Here is a 20,724-nt window from a genome sequence, read left to right as displayed (position 1 = left end):
TTATTTGTGTGCTGACATTTACACTCAAGTGTCTTTCCAGTGTAATTTACGCAGGACTAAACTACCTTGATTTGGGTTAGCACATCTATATGGTGTGTACATTTTCTAATTGACAGATAGTGACTGATTATAAAATGAAATCCTATTTCCACTGAATTTCACATCTCTCGTGCTTTAACCTGCGTCAACATGAGCTAACCAAGAAAATTAAGCCAAATTTGCTCTTTAAATGGCTTATTAAAATGCACCAAGGCTTTGCATAGACATTCTCATTAAGAATTAGTAGCCCTGTTCCTGTTTAGATTAATTCAATGTGTCTAAAATAAAGTAAATAATTCATTTCTTTAGCTAATTTGAATAAACTTTCCCAAGGATCCCCATACAAACAGCCCTGTACTAAGTTATCTCTAGATTTTACAAACAGATATCTACCTTTTATTTCTGGTGGCCAACTATTATCCCCTTTGTCTTTGGTTACTCAAAACAGGCACTGCTGTTTCCTCAGTACTGTGCAACAGGATTTAACTGGCAGAGCAGTAAAAAGAGGTGTTTAAAGAGAAGTAGGCCTTGTACCCAAGAATGCCATGTAACAGCCTTTAATAATAACAGTCTGTGCACAAACGTGCTGCATAATAGCATCAAATGCCAAGTGTGAAACCAATAAGGATGAGAGAACAGGATTACCTTACTGTGGCAGGCTTCAAAGACATTACTCTTAATGATGCTGCAGTGCTTCTGCCCCAGGACAGACTTGAAAGGCTGATCAGCACACAGGTCTGTCATGTTTACATTTGAGCAGGTGCTTGTTATTTTCCAGCTGTTTCCAAACTCCTGGATGCTCATCTCCACAGACTGCCCTCTGGTTGTAAAGTCGTTCCTTGACCGGCCATCAAAGTCCCCACAAAGGCCACAGACTTTTCCCTGAGTAATTTGCGTAGGCACAGTAAGTGGTTTCGTTATTTCAAGTGCAGCCCACTGGCTGACAGAAATAAACTACAGAACAAGCCAAGAAAAAATAGCTGCAAATTTCTAAACAGCCATCCAAATATGTCTTAGAAGAAGCTGGATTTCAAGTGACAAAATCGCTCTTTTAGACCCTCCAATACTGCAAAGAGTCTGGGTTTATTTCTAGTGCCAAGTATTTTGGAGAAGTCCATACCAACTGAATGGTGAAATAAAACAAAGCATGGCCCACTTGCTGCTTCTGCTCCACTGGACTGAACACTTTTCCAAGCCCTACTTTTCAAACTGGGGCTTCAGTTCTGGATGCAGGAGTTTGAGTTGGAAATCATAACTCTCAGTCTGTGAGGCACATACCTGGAAAGATGGTGCCACATGAACAACAACTGTAGTCTTCTGGTCCCACATGAAGTTCATCCCTTGAGTCGTTTCAATAACAATATAGCCTCCTCTGAGATCCACCTTATAATTCTTCTCAGCTCCTGGATCAGTGGCTATCTCCTGAATTCTTCCTTCCAAGAGCCTGATTTCACTGCTCTACAAGGAACAAATACATCACACAGAAGGAAACCAAGTAGAAAACTTAGTGTAATGGCACTGGTATTCTGTCTCTTGTTCTTCATCTAATTTTTTCTGTAGTCTTTGCACTATGTCTTGGCCTACTCCAAGACACGTGAGCCATGGACAAGACCCAGTGAGTTCAATGGGAAACGTCTGTCCATGCATGACAAGTCTTACTTCATGGCCGCATAAATTGTCCTTATTCTAGATGAAATCTGTTTGCTGGCACAGAAGCTCCTGAGTGCATGGGCAATTGGGCATGCTAGAATGCCCCGTGTCATGCCACTTTGTTTCACCCTACCCTCATCCCCCAGTCCAGGAGAAACCTCTTTGCTCTTTTGTGTCTGCTTCGGGGAACTGCTAAACCTGAGCTGGAAGGAAAAAACTCTTCTCTCTGTAGTTAACACCTGCCCTGTGCATAAACCATGGCACAGAAATATGCAACAGCCTCCTCTAAAAATATTATTTCCCACCACTAAGGTCACAGAACCACAGGTGCACACACACACACATACATACATACACAGAGTGCTGTTGACTCCCTATATCAGCCCCCTTGTCTGCAGAAGTGTCCAATGCCAATTATCTGCACCTTTCCTGGCCTATCTCTGCTTTCTGGCTGTTTGACTACCATGGGTACCCTCTAGCGACAGCTAAATTGGACTATAAGGACAAATTACACCAACTGCTGCAAAATCAAGACTACATCTCCACAGCTGTGACTGAATCCAGACAAACCTCAAAAATCAGTGTGATCTTTAGAGAGCAGATGGAGAGTGACTTCCCACAGGCATTGTTCTGAATTACAATTCGGAAGGTACCAGCATCCATGTTATTGGGGCAGAAGTCCTTTGAAAAATACATAACATTTTATTAGAGCCTTTTATGTAACTCGTCCCATCTTAAACATTTTCAGGAGCTCTAAATGAATACTCTGTCAGTCTGATTTCTGCTATTTTGTCACATGTTCATTCACCAAAACTCTGGGCATTTTAGAAGAATGTGGTGGTGACTGAACTGCTCATACTTGACAAGAAATTTCAAAGAGAAAAGCTCAAGTAAAAAAACGAGCTTGTCATAGCACCAGTCAGGCACAGCCAAAAAGCTTTTTTTTTTTTTTTTTATGTATTAGCAAAACCAATTGTAATTTGGAGATGAAGTGTCTCGTTCAGTACTGTCTCATTACACGCAATAATTACACTTGAGTTGAGGCCTACACATTATCATTTACATGCTTAAGACACAAAAAGCAACTGTCACTCTTGAATGACCAAGAGAAACTATTATTTTTCAGCACCATACTAATCCCTCCCTTTGCAGACGCTGGAATTACACCAGTCCAGCCCAGGAGTTAATCATTTAGGATCACACAGTGCCCTCTTGTGTCATTTCTGAGGGTTAATTGCTTTGCTTTTGTATGGAAACTCTCCCTGTGTCTGCTGTAGGTAGAAGAGAGGGGTGAAACTCAGATCATCAGCATTGACTATTTTGCATGGGGCAGCCTTTTAATTACTCACACTGAACCCTACAGGGTAAGCTGTGGGTAGCAAAATTAAAAATGTGATACCTGAGCTAGAATATAGTCACAGTCTCCCAGGAAATCAAACTTCTCTCCATCAAAGGTCATGTAGTGCCCATTGCCATACACAGTACAGGTTCCCTTGCAGGGATTGTCCGTGCAGTTCCACTGCCTTTTGTTACACGTGCTGGGAGGTGAATAAGATAAGGTTCACAATCTGTACGAAGCATTTTTTTTTCCTTAACCTCAAACATGGGCAGAATAATGGAAAGGTTAATCTTTTGCAGTGCTCCGAGGCCATGCCATATAATGGATTGCTATTTACAAAAATTGTGTTTTCTACCAAGACATGCTTGAACTTTCTGTATTTTGATTCTATTTTGTCCCCTTCAAATATCATTTAAATCATTAAGGCCTGGTAGCAGACAATGGGAATTTAGGACCTAAGCTCAAGAAGAACAACTAGATATTTCAAAGATATCTGAATATTAATCCATGAGGTACCACATGGCCAGTTCTGCTCCTATGGTGTTATGTACCAGCATTATCCTCCATCCTACCCTGGCAAACTGCAGCTCAGGGATACCATTAGACAGAAAATTCTAGTTATTCCCTTGGCACAGATACCCTACGATTTTTCTTCCTCTGTATGCGTTCTGTTCTCCTAAGAAAACAAGGACCTCATTTCAGTAAAACCTTGTAATGGCCTCTGTGATATCAACAACTGCTTATCAGGGTTTGGCCTCACATGCTAAATTTGATTGCTTGTACCAGCAGTGATCAGACCAGCGTTTCCGGCTGTTATTTTCTGTGCCTCCACCTGGCAGGACTACACAACCTCATCCTTGCTAAATAATGGGTAAGGATCCAAGGAATCTTACCCACCATGATCAGCAATACCTGTGAAGACTAGAGCACCATTACACCGGCAATTGCAGCAACTGAAGCTTCAAGTTGCTGGAATATCACTGCAGTTCCTCCCTCTCCTAAATTCATACTTTTTCTGGGGTTGAGCTGAGTAGTCCTACAGACATAGACTCAATTCTTCCTTGCACAATAACCAGCCCCAAACCAGCCTGGATGAGGCTGGGAATTATGAAGCTGGTGTGGAAGCAGTTTGTGGAAGACCATGGGAATTCTTTGACATTTGGTACCTATTCTCCCTGAATACAGGCTCCTGCAGTGTGATGCAGAGAGGAAAAGTTTCCCTTTTTATTTTTACTAGATGCCTGATGGCTCTAGTGATGAAGTGAAGGGCTTCAGAACACACTCTGCCCCATGAGATACATTGACTATTTTTAACACCCTTTGTTATAAAACAAAACTCCCTGGTATAACATACCATGTGTTGCAGTCAACTTGGATTGTTTCCCCGGGTTTATAAAAGTGTCCTCCATGGACACATGGGCACTGGTCTTTGGGAATACATCCTCCACTGCCATCCAGTACCAGCCCATCAGGACACATGCAGCCAGAGACACATTCTGTGACATACTGCGTATATAAAGATATGACACAAGGCAATGTGGTAATGCACAGAACATACAGGGAGCCTACAAAGGTGTTAGCACTGGGTGCCAAACTTTTAGATTTTTTTTAAACCCTACAGCTGTAAATTAGTAACAATCAAGTTGTAAGCGTCACAGCTAGGTGGGTAGCTACAGCTGCTGTGTTGTCAGTAAACTGGTTGGTCTGTGAATAGCGTCAGCATTTGTTAAGGACAATCATACATGCACAATCATGTCGTCCCACGCTCCTGCTAGGAGGTGAAGTCCTTACACAGTGCATATCCTGCGTCTTACAACTTTTCTGACACTCTGATCCAATTGCACCAGGACCCGCGGAGCTGCAGTTGAAGTAGTACATAGGAGCTGGGCAATCTATAGGGGGAAGAAACCATTTTAGACAGGTCATTTAGTGAAAGCGATAAGGACACCATCAGCCACTGTGCAACAGAGCAGAGCATTTCAGAGCTCAGACACATTGTGGCATGTGTCTCTCATTTACAGTTTCCATTAGCTTTTACTTCTGTCCAGCAGCAGGATGGGAGAAGGAGGAAGATAACCTCTAAGCTCTGGGAAATATCTTCGTCTTTTGAAAAGTGTCACACACTGGTGACATTTTTACAAAGTCAACTGTTATCAATAACCGGCACATTACTGAGAGAAGGCAAAAAAATGTACAGAATACCAAAATATTATAGAAAGCAAGAGATACACAGAAAAACATTATATTTACTAGCTGACACCATAAAGCCATTATTTAATGAAATCTCACCTTTTACCAGGACAGTTTCTCCAATGCAGTCTAATCTTCCTTGAATGCATTTGCTAAAGAGATTCCATAAAATGAAAGACATCAGTTCTTTGCACTTTTCTCTCTCACTAGAAAGAAAGCCTCTGCAAAGCTCTGCTAGTCACACAGATAACAAATTCCCATCAAAATGAATATTTGGTAAAGCTATCAGGCTCTCAGACATGAACTGCCATCCCCAGAAGGAAGATTAAGACCTAATGATTAAATCCTCTTTCTTCATCTGCCACTATTTTATTGCATATTTTCCCTAAATCAAGTCTTCCCTAAGCATTTATTGTATTTTTATTTTATTTATTCTTATTATCTCTGTGATGAGAGATACTTTCTCAAACAAGAGACCTCTTAAATTACTAGATGAATCTGTGTTTACAAAGCAGTCTAGAAACCTCAGAGGAAAATCTGAGAGTTGGAAGAGAGTGAATACATAGACATCTAAATATAAAAATACATGGCAAAATTCAGCCTGCCACTGGTATTTGTTTGCATTGCTATCCTCAGCTGGCTGAAAATGAGAAAAAATTGTTTTGCACTGGAGATATAAGATAATTATATTATTTTTGTTATTTTCCCCCCAAATTCTCTCTCTTTCATGTTTACAAACTAAGATTTTGATTTCTTTCCCCTTGGTCATTTTCATTTTTTTAGTCTGCAGGATGTGCTGGGGAGTGGTTTTGACTCTTTTTTTTTTGTGTGTGTCTCAAAGCCAGAAACTCCAATCTCAAAGCCCTCATCTTGCTCCCATTGTAAGCGTTTGTCTTTTTTTTTTTTTTACACTACAATGAACTTTGCATTCAGATAAATCACAAGCATGACTTTAATTTACATGTTTTCAGCTTCCTGTTTGCTAGGAGGAACATAAGGTCTTAAACTTCACTGTGGCTGCACTACCTGACAGGGGAACATGTGCTTTGGTATGATCAAGTGGAAATTTGTCATTATTACGGTAAAATGACCCCATTCAGGGATTAGAGCAGGGACTTCCCTGGTGAGCCCTGACATTCCCCAGGTATTTGGCCTTTGCATCATCAGAGCAGCTTACCACAGCAGTTTGTCTTCTTGGAAGGAGTTGCCAGGCTGAACAATCTTGCCTTTGTAGTAGCAGGGACAGTCATCTGGAGTGACACATTCCTCCTCGTCATTGAGGTAGGTCCCTTCAGGGCAACCACAGCCCTCCATAGGAGCGATCTGAATTTTACACAGTGGATCGGGTTCATCCAGCGAGCGGCAAGACTGGTTACAGTACTTCACGCTATAGTTATAAACCATAGTCTCAGGACACTCCTCAGAGGGATCTTTGCAAGAGAAATAAAATGGATGTATGGCCTTCTCTGTGCAGTCATCATTTGTACTGTTAATGCAGTGTTCTGAAAGTTGGTAGCCATAAATTTACTTTTTCCTAACTAGCAGACTTTGACTCCCAGTGGTCTGGGGGAAGTCTGATCACATAAATCTGAACTAGGTGAGATTGGACACTGAAATACGCAACAGGGTGTATCTTGACTGAATAAGGGAACAGGTATAATTTTGTCATTTTTAAAATTTACAATACTATTTATATCATGAACTAAAACCTGTAAATTCTCACTTACCCACGTAGTTAAAAATGGATCTTCTCTCCTTTACTAATGGTTTCTTTGGATGGGAATAATTTAAGAAATGCATTTAAGAAAAACATTTTATAGGGTTAATTTTTGACAATAAGTGGGCAGGGCTAAGGAACTCTGCTAATTATTTGAAATTACCAAAGAAAACATTTTTGAATTCTCACAGATGTCTTGAGGAAAACTCATGTTACCATCTGAAGGGGGGGGTTGCTTACAGGGAACTGCGTTAATCATCTTTGCAGTAATGCTATCACCATATCAGCAATGGGCTCCATGCTTAAACAAAGCTCTGTATGGTTTTCCAGTCCATGACCATTGTACACTTTCTTAGATTAGTTAGCGTGCTAGGTTTGTACACATTAAAAACCACCACCACCTCCACCAACAAAAAACAGTTGGTTTCCTGGTCTCAGCTGGAGCAGACACGATATCCCATGTGCAAAATAGGTCTGCAGGCCATATTTTCCTACTTCATAGAAATGCAACGAGGATGTAGCAAATGGTATTTATAAATCACAATAGGCCAAATAAGGAAGATAATAATAAAGATTTTAAATACAAATTTATATCACAGTCTACCTGACATACCAGAAGATTTACCTGAATGGGTGCTTCAATTGTTAGTTATTTTTTAAAATAATAATGTGTTTACTTTCTCTCTTTATTCACAGAGGGAAAAAATCAGTTTTGGTAAGGTGAGGTCTGGTAAGAAAAAGGTTATTTCATTATAGTACCCATGGTCACAGATCGGTAATCTTAGATTATATATACATCACAACTGGAGGCATAAGTGCAGAGCATATGAGCATACCAAAAATAGCTTAAAGCTAGCTCACACATGGAGAACCAGGAAAACAGTGCCATGACTTAGAAGAGGCTACTGACCCCCCTAACTAGTAATTCAACTAAAGGTTCATGATTCCACTAAAGATAGTTGTATATGCAGACTGCCATCAGTTAGCTAGCAGGATTTCCTTTTTCTTACACTGAATTGTCTGTACTGTAGGCACCCATTTACAATATAACTTGCCTTGGAGGCTGCCTGCAGCCTGGCACAGCTGGACACAGCTGCAGGAGCTGAAAGAGCCTTTAAAATCACCTCAAGGGGACAGACAACGCGAGTGACTGTTCTGGCCCGTTTACTCTTTCACTCATGAATAGTACAACCCTCAGTCTTATCACAGGCATGTTCCCAAAAGATTATTTCTTTTTACATATGGCCTAAAATGATCGTGCTGATTAAGCCATTAGCATTTTTCCCAAGGTTACTGCACTGTTTGAGTCAATATTGTGTCATAAGTCCACAGATTTCAGACTAAACCATGCTGCAAACCAGTCTTGATTTGGCATGAAATATGTCAGTAACTCTATACTGACAGCAAAGCATTCAATAGACAGAGACTTTCCAGTGCATAAACCTGCGTGACTCTAGGATAAGATGCTGTAGACTACACTGTGTTCCCTTATAATTATTTCAGCACAGGTTTGTTAAATTTTTCTTACTATAACCTTAAATGCCTTCTACAAAGCACTGCATGACTGGCGTTGTCTCTATTAAAAATTCCAGCTAGCCTCTAAGTCAGGTAATTGAATAGATCATAGCTGTATCAAAGTCACATAAAAATCATTCTTGTTATGTTTTATGTTTGGATATATTATTAGTCAGAAAACCCATACATTTATTTCACGCTGAAATAGGAAAAACTCATTTGAACTATCTGATCTTTAATGGAAAAAAATAGAAAACTTCAAAGTAAAATTCAGAATCTGGGATTCGGGAGATTTATTCTCAGCTCTGATAGTATCTCATAATAAGTTCTGGCAGTGCCAAAAAATACACATTTTTATGGACTCCTAATCCAGGATTTACTGGCAATGTATATACCCAAATATAAACTTATGTTCCAAGAAACTTATTTATTTGTTAAATGGTCCTGAGCTGAAAATACCTTGAAACACTTCCAAATTCTCAGAAACCAGTGACATATATTTATTAAAAGTCATTTCTGTTTTATTATAACATGGAAAAATGCAATTAATTAGAATAATGCCCAGTATATGGCCAATGTCTGAGACAGAAGGGCTGAGCAGAACTGTTGAGAATCTTTCAGAATTTACATACATACGGAGGCCCAAAAATTCAAAATTAACATAACTGCAACTAGGTGTCGTGATTTGATTAATACACCTTACACTCCTTTTCTTTGTGCTCTGAATTCACACAAGGAGCATGTTTCCTAAGAGCCTTTTCATGAAGTGGACACAAGCTGATTTTAGCAGGCAGAGGTTTTTTTTATAGAGCATATGCTTTTTCTATTTTTCAAAGATCTACAGCCTTGACTGAGCTCAAAAGCCTTGGGCTGCCACAGAGTGCAGTCTCCTGAAGCTACTCCCCGGATCCCTACCCAAGATGCTATAGGATGCTTACCACAGATACCCTGTCTCCAGCCCTTCAGGGACATGCCAGCCACAGCACAATCTCTGGAGTAGGTAGAAAGCACACTACACAGTGCAACTTCACTCTTCTCAGCATTACAGGTGTCATACATGCATTTCTAGGGAACAGAAAAAGGCACAGGTGCAATAACGCCTGTCTCACAAAACAAGGAAACATTCAGCAATTCAAAAAGTATTCAACCAATACTTTCTGAAAAGTATTACTACCAATGAAGTTTAATTTGAAACATCTCTACAATAAAATGTATAGTAATGAAATGCTATGCAAATTGGAGAAACAGGAAATCCATTACAGCTATGTAACTTCAATGATGGTATGTCTGGCACTCATAAAAGATGAATAATAAGAGTGATGATGGCACCTATAGCTCATTAAAGCACTAACAAATGTATATACCAGACTCCCATAATGATGCACAATTAGGACATGTCAAAAAACAGCATCTGAAAATATACAGAACTGAAAGTACTACACAGTGATGACTGGTGTTTATGTCCCTGTCTAGTGTGCAGGTAAGATGCAGCCTACTAAATGACAGGTACATAAGAGAAGATGATTTAGCAGTGAATCATATGTATTGATGTCTAAAGAAATAGTACTAATAGGGATAAAGGGCATCTAAAACTCAAGTTCTTTTAGTTGGGTGTCTGGGTAGCACCCAGATACAGCCAGCCACTCAACAGCAATATGGTCATACTGCATAGATGGCACTTTGTCCTGCCATCACTGGTGTTGTGGAAAGTACTTCCACTAATCATGGTTTAAAGCCCTATAAGATCAGCAGGAGTAACAAATATATCCATAGAAAATTAAATAATAATAAAATAAGGTTATTACTTTTCTTCAATTGTGAATTAAATTCCCATTTTACATGTAGTTAACATGAATTTTCAAGCAGACATTTTTAAAGGAAAACTTGGGTGGCACAAAGGATAAGCCACAATTTTAAATGTACCTGAAACACATTAAATTTCATGCAAAATTTCAGGGTCAAATATTTTCTCAGTAAGTTGTATCTCATACAGACCCTACTTGAACTTTCTGCAGTTTTTGCAGAACCTACTTTACTATTCACAGAAATGCAGTAACTTGCTTGCTCAGTCAACTTCATCAACAACATTATACAGCTGAACACCAAGAGTACTTGTGGGCGGCTTCATGCATTCTAAATACAAAGAGCAAAATGTCTCCTTAGTAATAAATGGGTTATAAACAATGTATGTTCTCCCACTAGATGTGACTTTAAAAGCAAATCAGATGGAATCCATGGAGTATGAAACCTCTGTTTGACTCCCAACAGAAACACTGATTTAGCTTTTTAAAGACTGAACAGTTTTCAAAAACAGCGAACCCTATTTTGCCCATTTTGCTTCTGGATCATGCAATGGAACTGTCAGTGACAGCAGGGATGCTCATGGAAAACAAGACACTTAATATTTCAAGCAAGCAAATAGCAAGCAAAAAGTCCCACAATATCTTGCATAAACTCTTGTTTTGTTATTTTTCTCATCAGCATCACTGAATCTATTTCCAAACTGGCATTACTAAAACCTATTTCACTCCTGAAGACCAGACCTCCTTCGCGGCAGGATCAACCTCCGGACAAGAATAAGCCCCTGATTTAGACCAGTGCCTTACCTTGATGTACACAGCAGGGTCTACAACAGAATGGCAGGCAGCAAACACACTGCTGGTATTAGACAGAAGAGCACACCAGTGTTGGGCAAATTTTTCTGAATGGGAAAAAAAAAAATAGTGCCCACAGTCACTTAAATCACACCACTATGTGAATTAATATTCTTATCAGGTATCACACAGACCTAGAATGTCCTGAAGTGTTCAAATGATGCTGGAAGGAAATAGTGGGCAAAAACATGGTGATAAGCATAATTGGATGGGTAAACTGTCATCTTCCTGAAAGAAAAGTTTCCTCCTTCCAAGTAGTAACACTGTTACTCTGACTGGATTTGCAGAACATCAGAAAAAAATCTCCATTTTCATTGTTTCTCATAGTTCTTTATGAAATATAGGCAAACAATAACACAAAGCATATAATATTTAGTGGGCTTTTATTATGGTTTATTATGGTAATACCTAGGAGACTACCCTCTAAATCTTCTATACAGTCAAACCCAGTCAAAATGAGAAGCTGGACAGGGCACCTAGTACAGAAGTGCCTACTGAAGTCAGTAGTTTTGACAACTTATTCCTATTGACTTCAGCACAGCTGTAACAACCTAGATGGGATGAAGATCTGGCCCAGATACTGACAACCAATTATGCTCTGCCTTAAACCTAAATTGTTCTCATTGATGTTGTGTGTGCTTTTCAAGCCATCAAATAAGGTGTTGGCTCTCTCTGCAGAAGTGTGTCTTTTTTTAAAAAAGAGCAAAGCTGCCACCTTAGCGACTTGCAAAAAACCAATGTGTTCTCTCTCATAATAATCTCAAAGGCAGTAGTGTTTGATGTCTACGAGCTTTCTAAAGCTTTTTCAGTTATTTATCATGGGAAAATTGTTTAGCACTGATAATCCATGAATGAAAAGCCTGCTACCTTTATCCACACTGTTTGAACAAGGATCTTCAAAGCTGTCCTCAACATCAAAACAGCTGGCTCTAGTTTTCCAAGAGTTACCAAAAGCAGAAGCTGAATCTTCCACAGCTCCAGTGGCTGTTCTGAAATCATCAGTCTGGATGTTATTGAAATTGCCACAAAGACCTTGAGTGGGTGGCAGGGAAGAAAAAAAAAAAAAAAAGAAATCACATGAGTGGAAAAAAGAATGACTCCAAGATAAATACCCTTAGCTCTATAAAGGTACTTGCCTGAAAGTAGCTCATTTTCCTGAAGTTCCCACAAATCAGACAGTATACTTACTGTCTTTAGTCCATAATTATTATTTTCTGCCTTACAGTAGTACTTAGTGATAGCACAGAGATTGGAGGCTGCTTAAATGTGCTTCGTTAAACACCATCAGAAGGAGAGTTCCTTTCCCCAAAATTTATAATCAGAGAAAATGGCAAAAGCAAAACAAAATGAATTGGAGAGATGGGATATTATCCCAATACACAGATAGGAAACAGTAGCACAAAAAATTAAGTGATGCTAATGGAAGATAGGTGACAAAACCAAGATCCTAACTTGTATCTCATAAGTCTCTGATGATGGTCTGCTTTTACAGATAGAGTCTAAAAGATCTGCACACACTGAATATCACATAGCTTATCTTACTTTCTGCAGCAAATTGAAGGCTTTGGCCAATCCTTTGTTCCAGGAAGGCTATAGATTTAATCAAAGGTTCTAACACACCAAAGCCAATATAAAATGAAATAATTTATTCGCTTAAACTGATAAATCAAGTTGTAGCTGCTTGTCTAAGAGCAAACTGAAAGAATGTGATATGTCCTACCAGATGTGCGATTCTGATAAGAATGATCAACCATTATGGAGAGCTGCATCACAGGTTTCATTTGCACTCGAATCTGTACTCCAACTGAGCTCAAGATTTTGATAAAAAATGTAGAAGGTCTGAAGATGGTGATGCCATCTAAAAAGGAGAAAAAAAGAGAAATGAAAATGTATGTATGTACCTGCAAATCTTTATAAAGCTCAGTAAACAGGAATTCCCTTTTACCAGTGCATTGTGTGCACACCGGAATCCCCAGAGACTCCCAGACCTTGTATCCACCTAGGTCAAAGGTATCTGACAAGGGGCACGGTCTGGCTCTTCAGAGAAAGGAGCAGGAATCTGTCTTTAAACAGATGCAGGCTAGTCTGAGAACGATGTGAAGAAGACATTTACCTTTGCTTACTGGCAGCTTCACAATGAAATTGTTCATGTAGATATTTCCACAGGAACATATTTTTATTGTCTGAAGGGAAAAAGCAAAAAGCCCATAGTAATGAATGCATATGGCACAAGACAGACAACACAGCCTCACAAATTTCCATAAACATTAACAAGTTATGTCTTCAGAACATGATTACCTATGAGTTCAATATAACTCAGTGTCTGGATACCATACAGTGCCACAGAACAAATCTGTACTCCGTAACAAACCAAAAAAACATCTCCATGGACAACAACCTTGACTAAGTCCTCTTGCTTACTTAAGAGGTTAGTTATCTTTTGGAGAACTGCACTCAAGATGTTTCATGTAGGTTCAGATCCATCTCACTGAAAATGTAACATACCCAAAATGAGAGCTACCTGACTCAAACTCCCTCATAGAGACATGGCTCTACCACTCATAGACATACACGTGACTCCTCCCATGGGCAGAGACACCTCCAGAAGCCGCCTCATGTATTAGGCAGACTGACTTGTCCTTTGAAGATCCCTATCTTCCTTTGCTGACTACAGAAGGAGGTTAAGATGCTGAGTCTCCTAACCCGGCTAGGACTACACTAATTAAATATCATTTAGACATAATGAATCCAGGCCTTAGGGATACTATTTTTGGACTCCTAAATATACACAGGTTTATTCTAAGTCTGTTTCCATTGAATTCAGTTTGAATCATGGCATAATATTCAGTAGGAGAAATCTCAGGCCTTCATTTGGAAAATTCTACTACTTCACTCATTGCATTAGGGAAAACCTCAGGACTTAATGCTGCTATAAAAATACAAGACTCTTACAGAAACATACATGTACATCTATCAAAAATAAAGAAATTAAAAACTTTAAAGTCACTGAAAAGACAGGAAGCCACAACAAAGATAATTTTGAACCATCTGCCTCTAAATAAAATGAAGAGAACAGAATCCAAAAGGAGTGGAAAGTAAATAACTCTTGTAGAACAAAACTAATAAACACATGCACGATATCATCTGCTGATATTAATCCTGCAGTGTCAGGACTGCAACTGATCCAAATGAGTCCACAGTATTAGAGAAACCCCATCTTTGAACCTAAATAAAAGTGACAGATTGTGTGTCACTAGCTAAGGCAAGTTACTTACAGTTCTTCCTAGTGTGACTATTACATTCTTTAAGCAAGTCATTGTCTTTGATGTCCCACACTGAACGATCTCTCCAATCACCACAAATGTGTCATCAGTGTTCTGAAAAGAGGTGAAAGGAATGTGCAGATACTGTTAGCATGCTATAGGAAGGGAGCTAGAAGGGAAAAAACGTGTCTCTGAAAGGCTAAAATGTAATAACAAAAGAAGTGGTGCATTTAATCTCTAACTGCAGTTTTATTTCATTTCCAAAACCAAGAATGATCACTGCCTTTCCCTCATTTTTTTTTTGCCATCAACCTGTGCAGATCATGTATTTGCAGTCACATGGCAGTCAATCTTTGTGAAGTAATCATCTCATCCACTTACTTTTGACAGTCACATGAAGAAAGCTTCAGAAGAATGCTTTAATCTACACTAATAAATCGAATAAGAAAATGAATTCACTATAAAAAAAGATGTAAAACCGTGTTGAAGTTGCAAAAGCTTGATGCTTAACATCACAGTTGACTTGCAGTCCATTGCAAATGGAAAAATTTACATGATTTAAGATTAAGCATGTGTTGAAGTGCTTTGTTGGATTGAGGTCATTTAATCAAACGAAGTTATATCAAGCTCCAGCACAGCTTAATGCTTCATGCTTGTCTAGAGACTCAGGAGTGAAATGGGAGATTGTTCATACCTTAGCTAAGACATAATGGCAGTTACCATGAAAATTGAACCTCTTATTATCAAACGTAGTTATATGGAATCCTCCATCTATATTGCAACTTCCAGAACATGGCAGAGAGACACAGCTCCAGTGGCCTCCTTTGCAAGTACTATACAAAATCCAAAAAAGGAGTAATTAGAATAAATATACTTTAAAGGAGCAAAGACTGAGATCTGTATCTGATTGGAACCTCTGTCTTATTAGCTGTTTGTTATTCATCTGCTTATTAAATTCAAGCAGGAGGAAGATTCTGTACTATGCCCTTTGAGTATAAAAGTTGAATGCCTATTGATTGGAGTTAGCTGCACTCAGCTTTAAACTAAATCCCTCAGAGACACTGAGTTGGTCAAGAAATATTCCAGGTCCTGAATTAGTTTCTTAACTTTTTAAAATGAAGAATCTCTTTGAGCAGGATCTTGCAACATTTTATGTTATTGATGCAACCATTCAGTGAGTCGCTGATGTGACTTCTCAGCAGCTTACTGTGGAGGACCTGAGTTAATGAGCTTTGTCAGTTCTTAGAGTTGTGAACACAAGGGGAGAACAGCCAGGCCACGTCAGCTTGGGCTTTCTGAAGAGTAAGCAAGGATGTTGCTATATGGGAATCACCCAAAGCCCATCAAGGTCATTTCCTCAAAACTGCAGGTTTTGAAGAGTATTTCCTGCATTTGAGGACAACGTAGAAAATACTTGATCCAAAGGGGTTTGCAGAATATCTGCTCTACCCAACCATGCACCACAGTGTAATCCACTGCTCCCTACAGAAAAGGTTATTCCTAAGGTTAAGAAAATGTACTGTATTTCAGAAACACAAAAACACATAGAATCGTTCATTTACTGGATAGATATCAGAATAAGAAATATCTCTTCTGAAAAGAACATACCCAAGGTCTTATCACATTTCACTATTGCAGAGTAGATATGGGTTCAAGGTACAAATTTTGCCAAATAATTTTCAAGAATCATGAGTTTTGAGATCCAAGCCTTGGAACAGCCCTTTATAGATCTAGAGATCGCTTGAAAATTACTCATTAACATGGTACGACCCTCTGCTCCACTTCAGTGGCCAATGCTTTTAAACTAACCAGCAAATAATCTCATTTTTCTGCATTATAGTAACTTGGGCTCAATACTTGCTGGCAATTCTAAGGTAAGGTGATAGCTATGTGAGGTTGAGGGCTGCCTCAAAGTTTTTCTGAAGGCTGTTGCAATTCAGACCTCAGTTTTTGTATTGGTGTCATAATTCCTTAAGACATTAGGAACAGCAAAAAGGAGAAAGGAACAGAATGAAAGTCATCAATGCTTTGCAATAATTGCCTCTTCCTTGTTACTGCAATCAAGTTCATAACAGTACCAGTTTTGGCAAGGAGTAGAGTAAGTCCCTCCAGATGGGTAGACTTTGCCTTGAAACATACAGGGGCAGCTGTCTCTGGGGACACATTTTTTGCCACCGAGGTCATCAAGGATGGTTCCTGTTCAGACATATTGGCTAGTTAATATTCCTCAGGTGAGTCTGGGAAACACCATGAAGGAAGATCAGAATAAGCAAAAAAAAAACAAACAAAACAAAACAAAACAAAAAAAACAACTCTGGAGGATTCAGCATTTCTGTAAATGATTGGGGTATATTTTAATGAAAACATGAAAACAACACACCAGGCCCTCTCAGGTGTTAATTGATGAGAAGCATTTTTTTACTAGACCTCAAATAAAAGCAACACAGCAATACAAAAGCAAAAGAGTATCTCTACATGTTACCCTAATCCTACACCTTGAGCAGGATTGTTAAATGCCAGACTGTAAACATATGAGCTAGTTTTCATCCATTTCTAATAGTGCATCTAGCAAATCAGAACTCAAATTCTGCATGTGCAAAACTGCTCAAGCATGTACCTGCCAATGCATTTATTTTACATGTGACTTAACCTACAGTCATAGCTATCATCCCATAGGCTAGATATACACCTACACTTGTAATAGGGAGGTATCTCACCAGACATCCTCAGCTGCATTTCTACTGTCTAGAGAACCTCTTTCCCTTTTCTACATCTGTACTTTTGTTTTTCTTTTCTGCCTAGTCTGCAGGAAAACATTCTTTCTCTCCCCTTCTTCAGTGTTATGATCTTGGATCTTTAGAGATCTGACTCTTCCAAGATGGAAGTTGCTTAATTATGCTAGAAGAAACAGTTTGTTCACTGCTTTTAGTGTAAAATCATAAAGAAAAAAAATTGCCACTAACTGAAAAGGAACAATATCCCTCTTTGTCCCTTGATGTGTGAGACCAATAGGAAGAAGCAGATGTTTTACCAGCAGGACAGAAACAGCCATCTGTACATGGGGTTTTGCAAATCTTGCTTCTTTCTGGGTCAGCACAAGTATCTGCACAGGAATTTCCACATTCCATGTATTCCATGTTGTTTGGGCATTCCTGATCTGCAAGACCAAATGAAAATATGGTATGTTACTGTTATAAGTGCTCTAAAATCTTTGCATTGCTGCCCAACTCCTTCCTCCTTTCCCCCATATCTTGGTTGGGGAATTCTCTATCATATTGTAATAACTTATTTTTGCCTCAAACATCAGTCATTCTGGCATTAGTCTTCTATCCCAATTCACAGCAGCTGTTTGGAAGAACTACCAGTAGCCTTCCCCCTAAATTTATGGTGATTTCCTGCCCAGTACCTGCAGCTACTGAGTTGAGGACCATTTAAGAACAAATGTGTTAAACTTCTCAGTGACTTCTTTGGACTAGACATAAAAAATTAAAACAAGGTTAATTATAAATTAACTGTGCATGGTAAAATTCAAATAACTGGAAAAAAAAAGCCATAAGGAGGGGGAAGATATCCTAATATAAGTTCTAATTAAGAAGTAAAATCAAGTTAAATTTCTAGCTTTTCCATTAACAATGTTTCTGTCAAAAGTACTTCTACAGATTACAGAATCACAGAATTTCTAGGTTGGAAGAGACCTCAAGATCATCGAGTCCAACCTCTAACCTAACACTAACAGTCCCCACTAAACCATATCCCTAAGCTCTACATCTAAACGTCTTTTGAAGACTTCCAGGGATGGTGACTCCACCACCTCCCTGGGCAGCCTGTTCCAGTGCCTATTAATTCACTGTAGTTAACAGAGTTCCTATCTTTGCTCTGCTGGGATCAGGGTTTGTACATATATGTCTAACCTGAAAGAGATCTCCAGAGGAGTAGTTACTTACAGCAAAGTTCTTTGGTTCTCCATTCCCCTGGGTCTCCCTTGCTGAGGACACAGTCCCGAGAGTATTGGTTTAAAGTGCTGCATATACAGCTGGAAACCAAATCGGTGTGAGAAGAATTAACCATGCAGCTGCACATATCCTCAGTGCAGGTAGCTACATAATCATCAAAAGCAACCACTTTGGGGCAGTTTCCAAAATGAGAGAGAAGTTTCTTGCACATTTTTTTCTGAGGGGGGAAAAAAAAAAAAAAGGAGGAAGAAGAAAAGAAAAGAAATAATTGACATTTTACCAACTTTCAGGTTTTTGGATGTGCATCCTAATGACACAAGTTCATGGAACTCCAGAGGCCACATAGGTCTGATCTTCTGTTATGTTTTTTTCTTGGACTGGAAGCTATCATAAAATTGTGTATTTTCCCACGACCTCTTTCATTAACATTACAAATAGGATATTCTTTCAACTATACAATAACATTTTGCCAAGATTCATGGTGGACTCCTGACAAAATCAGTTCACTGCATGCTCTGTAAATAGCCCTTGTTTCATACAGTCACTTCAGGGCTGTAGTTCAGGAGGGTTTATACTCCTTAGCCACACATACTTACATATTTACTGCATCTGTCATCTTCCCTCCTAGGATGCCTTCCAGTATGGTCATCTGGACTCACATCAGCACACTTTTCAGATGGATCCTCAACTTTGTGAAAGTTCCCAAACTGCCTTGGGTGCATTTGATATCCTGCAAAATCCCCAGATGCATCTGAGCGACTGCCTGCAATCATTTAGATCAGCCATTTTGCTATAAATATGCACTTCATTTTTGGGCTGTAAGGTCCAAAGTATGGTCTTTACTGAATGCCTCAGCTTAACCACAGCAATCATAATATAAGAAATAACAGCCTGGCATAATATCTGCTGGGCTAGAATCAGGAATTTTGCATGCTTGTATCAAGAACTGCTGGCAGTCTGGGCAGTAATAATCACATGAGATTATTGACCTTTCTCTTGCATGTCATAACTTTCAGAGTTCATTTTTTTATGGGTGCATTTGGACTTACAGAATTCTGTATTTGCATGTGTAATTGCCATACAGTTTAGTTTTCATTCTACTATCACATCCTAAAGTGCAGGCTTAGGTGCATATGCTCATAATCATCCGTGAACTTACTACTTTTCAAAGGATAGACAAGATGAGAAGACAGGCACACAATATATGTATTACACTAGTTATAGGGGTACACTTGACCAAGGCATTACCAGATAGATCCTAGATCTGTGAAACTTTTCTGACAAACAGAAGTTTGAAATATAAATATTTCAACCAGAAATACTGGATTCCAGTGGATATTGGTTCCAGTGGAACCAGAAACATAAAGGAAGAGCCTTGCTTTTCTCAGAGCAACGCTTTGCAACAGAAAACAGTTACCTCAGAAAATTTTGAACTGGCTCTAGGTTTTACAGATTGCAGCTGTGAAGTAAAGGGAAGAAACATGACTAAGATGTGCCCAAAAAAGCTTAATATCAAGTACGACAATGAGCTCCAAATCTACCACTACGACTGGTATATTTAATCAAATCTCACAGTTCCTTCTGAAGGGCTGAGGTAGATGACAGTATTTTTCTGGTGACCTAAAAAGTCTAGGTATTACATGAAGGGATGGTATTACAGTTTTGGCTTTAGTCCTGCATTTAGTACCCTGGGATGCAGCTTTCTTTCCACTCACACACCATGCTGCAGGATGGTAGCCTCATCTGTTTGCTGTGCTGGCCTTTCCAGCCCAGTGCAATATTTGAAGGTGTCAGTGGATGGCACCACGGTTTCTGTAAAGATGCTCAGTGAAATCTGTCTGGGTCAGCCATGGCACTGTCATTTCATTTCAGAGCCAAAACTAATCACACTTGATACCCAACTGTATAATGATGAAAATGGAAGGACAGAAAATGCAGTCATGGCTCATTTGAGACTACAAGTTCCTTAAAGTTTGGTACTATCAGTTGGAAACCTGGCAATGTTGCTACATGACAACTGGGCAATTAAACTGGGTTGATGAGGTTTGAGAGACTTGCAAGTTTGCAAGCAGCAGAGGATCTCAAATCATCCCACAACTTCTTACGTTGCACCTCCCATCTATAGAAACGTTGGGGTATTTCAGGGCATCTGTCAGGAAAACTGTAACCCCACTCAGAGGAAACAAAATTCAAGTTTCATGCCATATATTAACACACTCCTGTTCTCTGTGGAACACACTGCATTCATGGCCTACCATCCAAAATCAGATCATTCTTCTTATTGCCATCATAGTTCCCACAGAGACCACATATTTTCTCTTTATATGTTTCTTCCAGGTCCAGCTAAGAAACAAAAGCAGAGAGGAAACACAGAGTTTAAAGGCTTTTTCCCCCAACAGCAGCA

The 20,724-nt window shown here is 39.2% G+C and overlaps 1 protein-coding gene across 5 annotated transcripts in view; it reads right to left on the bottom strand.

Moving 5' to 3' along the window:
• The window catches only part of LOC101797179 (mucin-5B), a 45,680-nt gene that overhangs the window by 17,537 nt on the left and 7,419 nt on the right, over nt 1-20,724 (bottom strand). For all 5 annotated transcript variants that reach the window (XM_005024514.6, XM_038180390.2, XM_038180388.2 and 2 more), the window contains 20 exons: nt 20,576-20,663; nt 18,917-19,050; nt 18,312-18,537; nt 17,399-17,524; nt 16,446-16,563; nt 15,062-15,200; nt 14,380-14,481; nt 13,218-13,287; nt 12,825-12,962; nt 11,972-12,136; nt 11,057-11,151; nt 9,389-9,515; nt 6,396-6,648; nt 5,318-5,370; nt 4,820-4,920; nt 4,383-4,534; nt 3,089-3,227; nt 2,260-2,370; nt 1,318-1,497; nt 685-921 (listed from right to left, as the gene is read on the bottom strand). In XM_005024514.6, the coding sequence (XP_005024571.5) occupies nt 685-921; nt 1,318-1,497; nt 2,260-2,370; nt 3,089-3,227; nt 4,383-4,534; nt 4,820-4,920; nt 5,318-5,370; nt 6,396-6,648; nt 9,389-9,515; nt 11,057-11,151; nt 11,972-12,136; nt 12,825-12,962; nt 13,218-13,287; nt 14,380-14,481; nt 15,062-15,200; nt 16,446-16,563; nt 17,399-17,524; nt 18,312-18,537; nt 18,917-19,050; nt 20,576-20,663 (2,754 nt within the window). The remainder of the gene's footprint in view (nt 1-684; nt 922-1,317; nt 1,498-2,259; nt 2,371-3,088; nt 3,228-4,382; nt 4,535-4,819; nt 4,921-5,317; nt 5,371-6,395; nt 6,649-9,388; nt 9,516-11,056; nt 11,152-11,971; nt 12,137-12,824; nt 12,963-13,217; nt 13,288-14,379; nt 14,482-15,061; nt 15,201-16,445; nt 16,564-17,398; nt 17,525-18,311; nt 18,538-18,916; nt 19,051-20,575; nt 20,664-20,724) is intronic.

This window comes from Anas platyrhynchos, chromosome 5, assembly GCF_047663525.1.
Source record: "Anas platyrhynchos isolate ZD024472 breed Pekin duck chromosome 5, IASCAAS_PekinDuck_T2T, whole genome shotgun sequence".
NCBI classification, from domain to species: Eukaryota; Metazoa; Chordata; class Aves; order Anseriformes; family Anatidae; genus Anas; species Anas platyrhynchos.
This window is presented reverse-complemented; position numbering and strand designations above follow the sequence as displayed.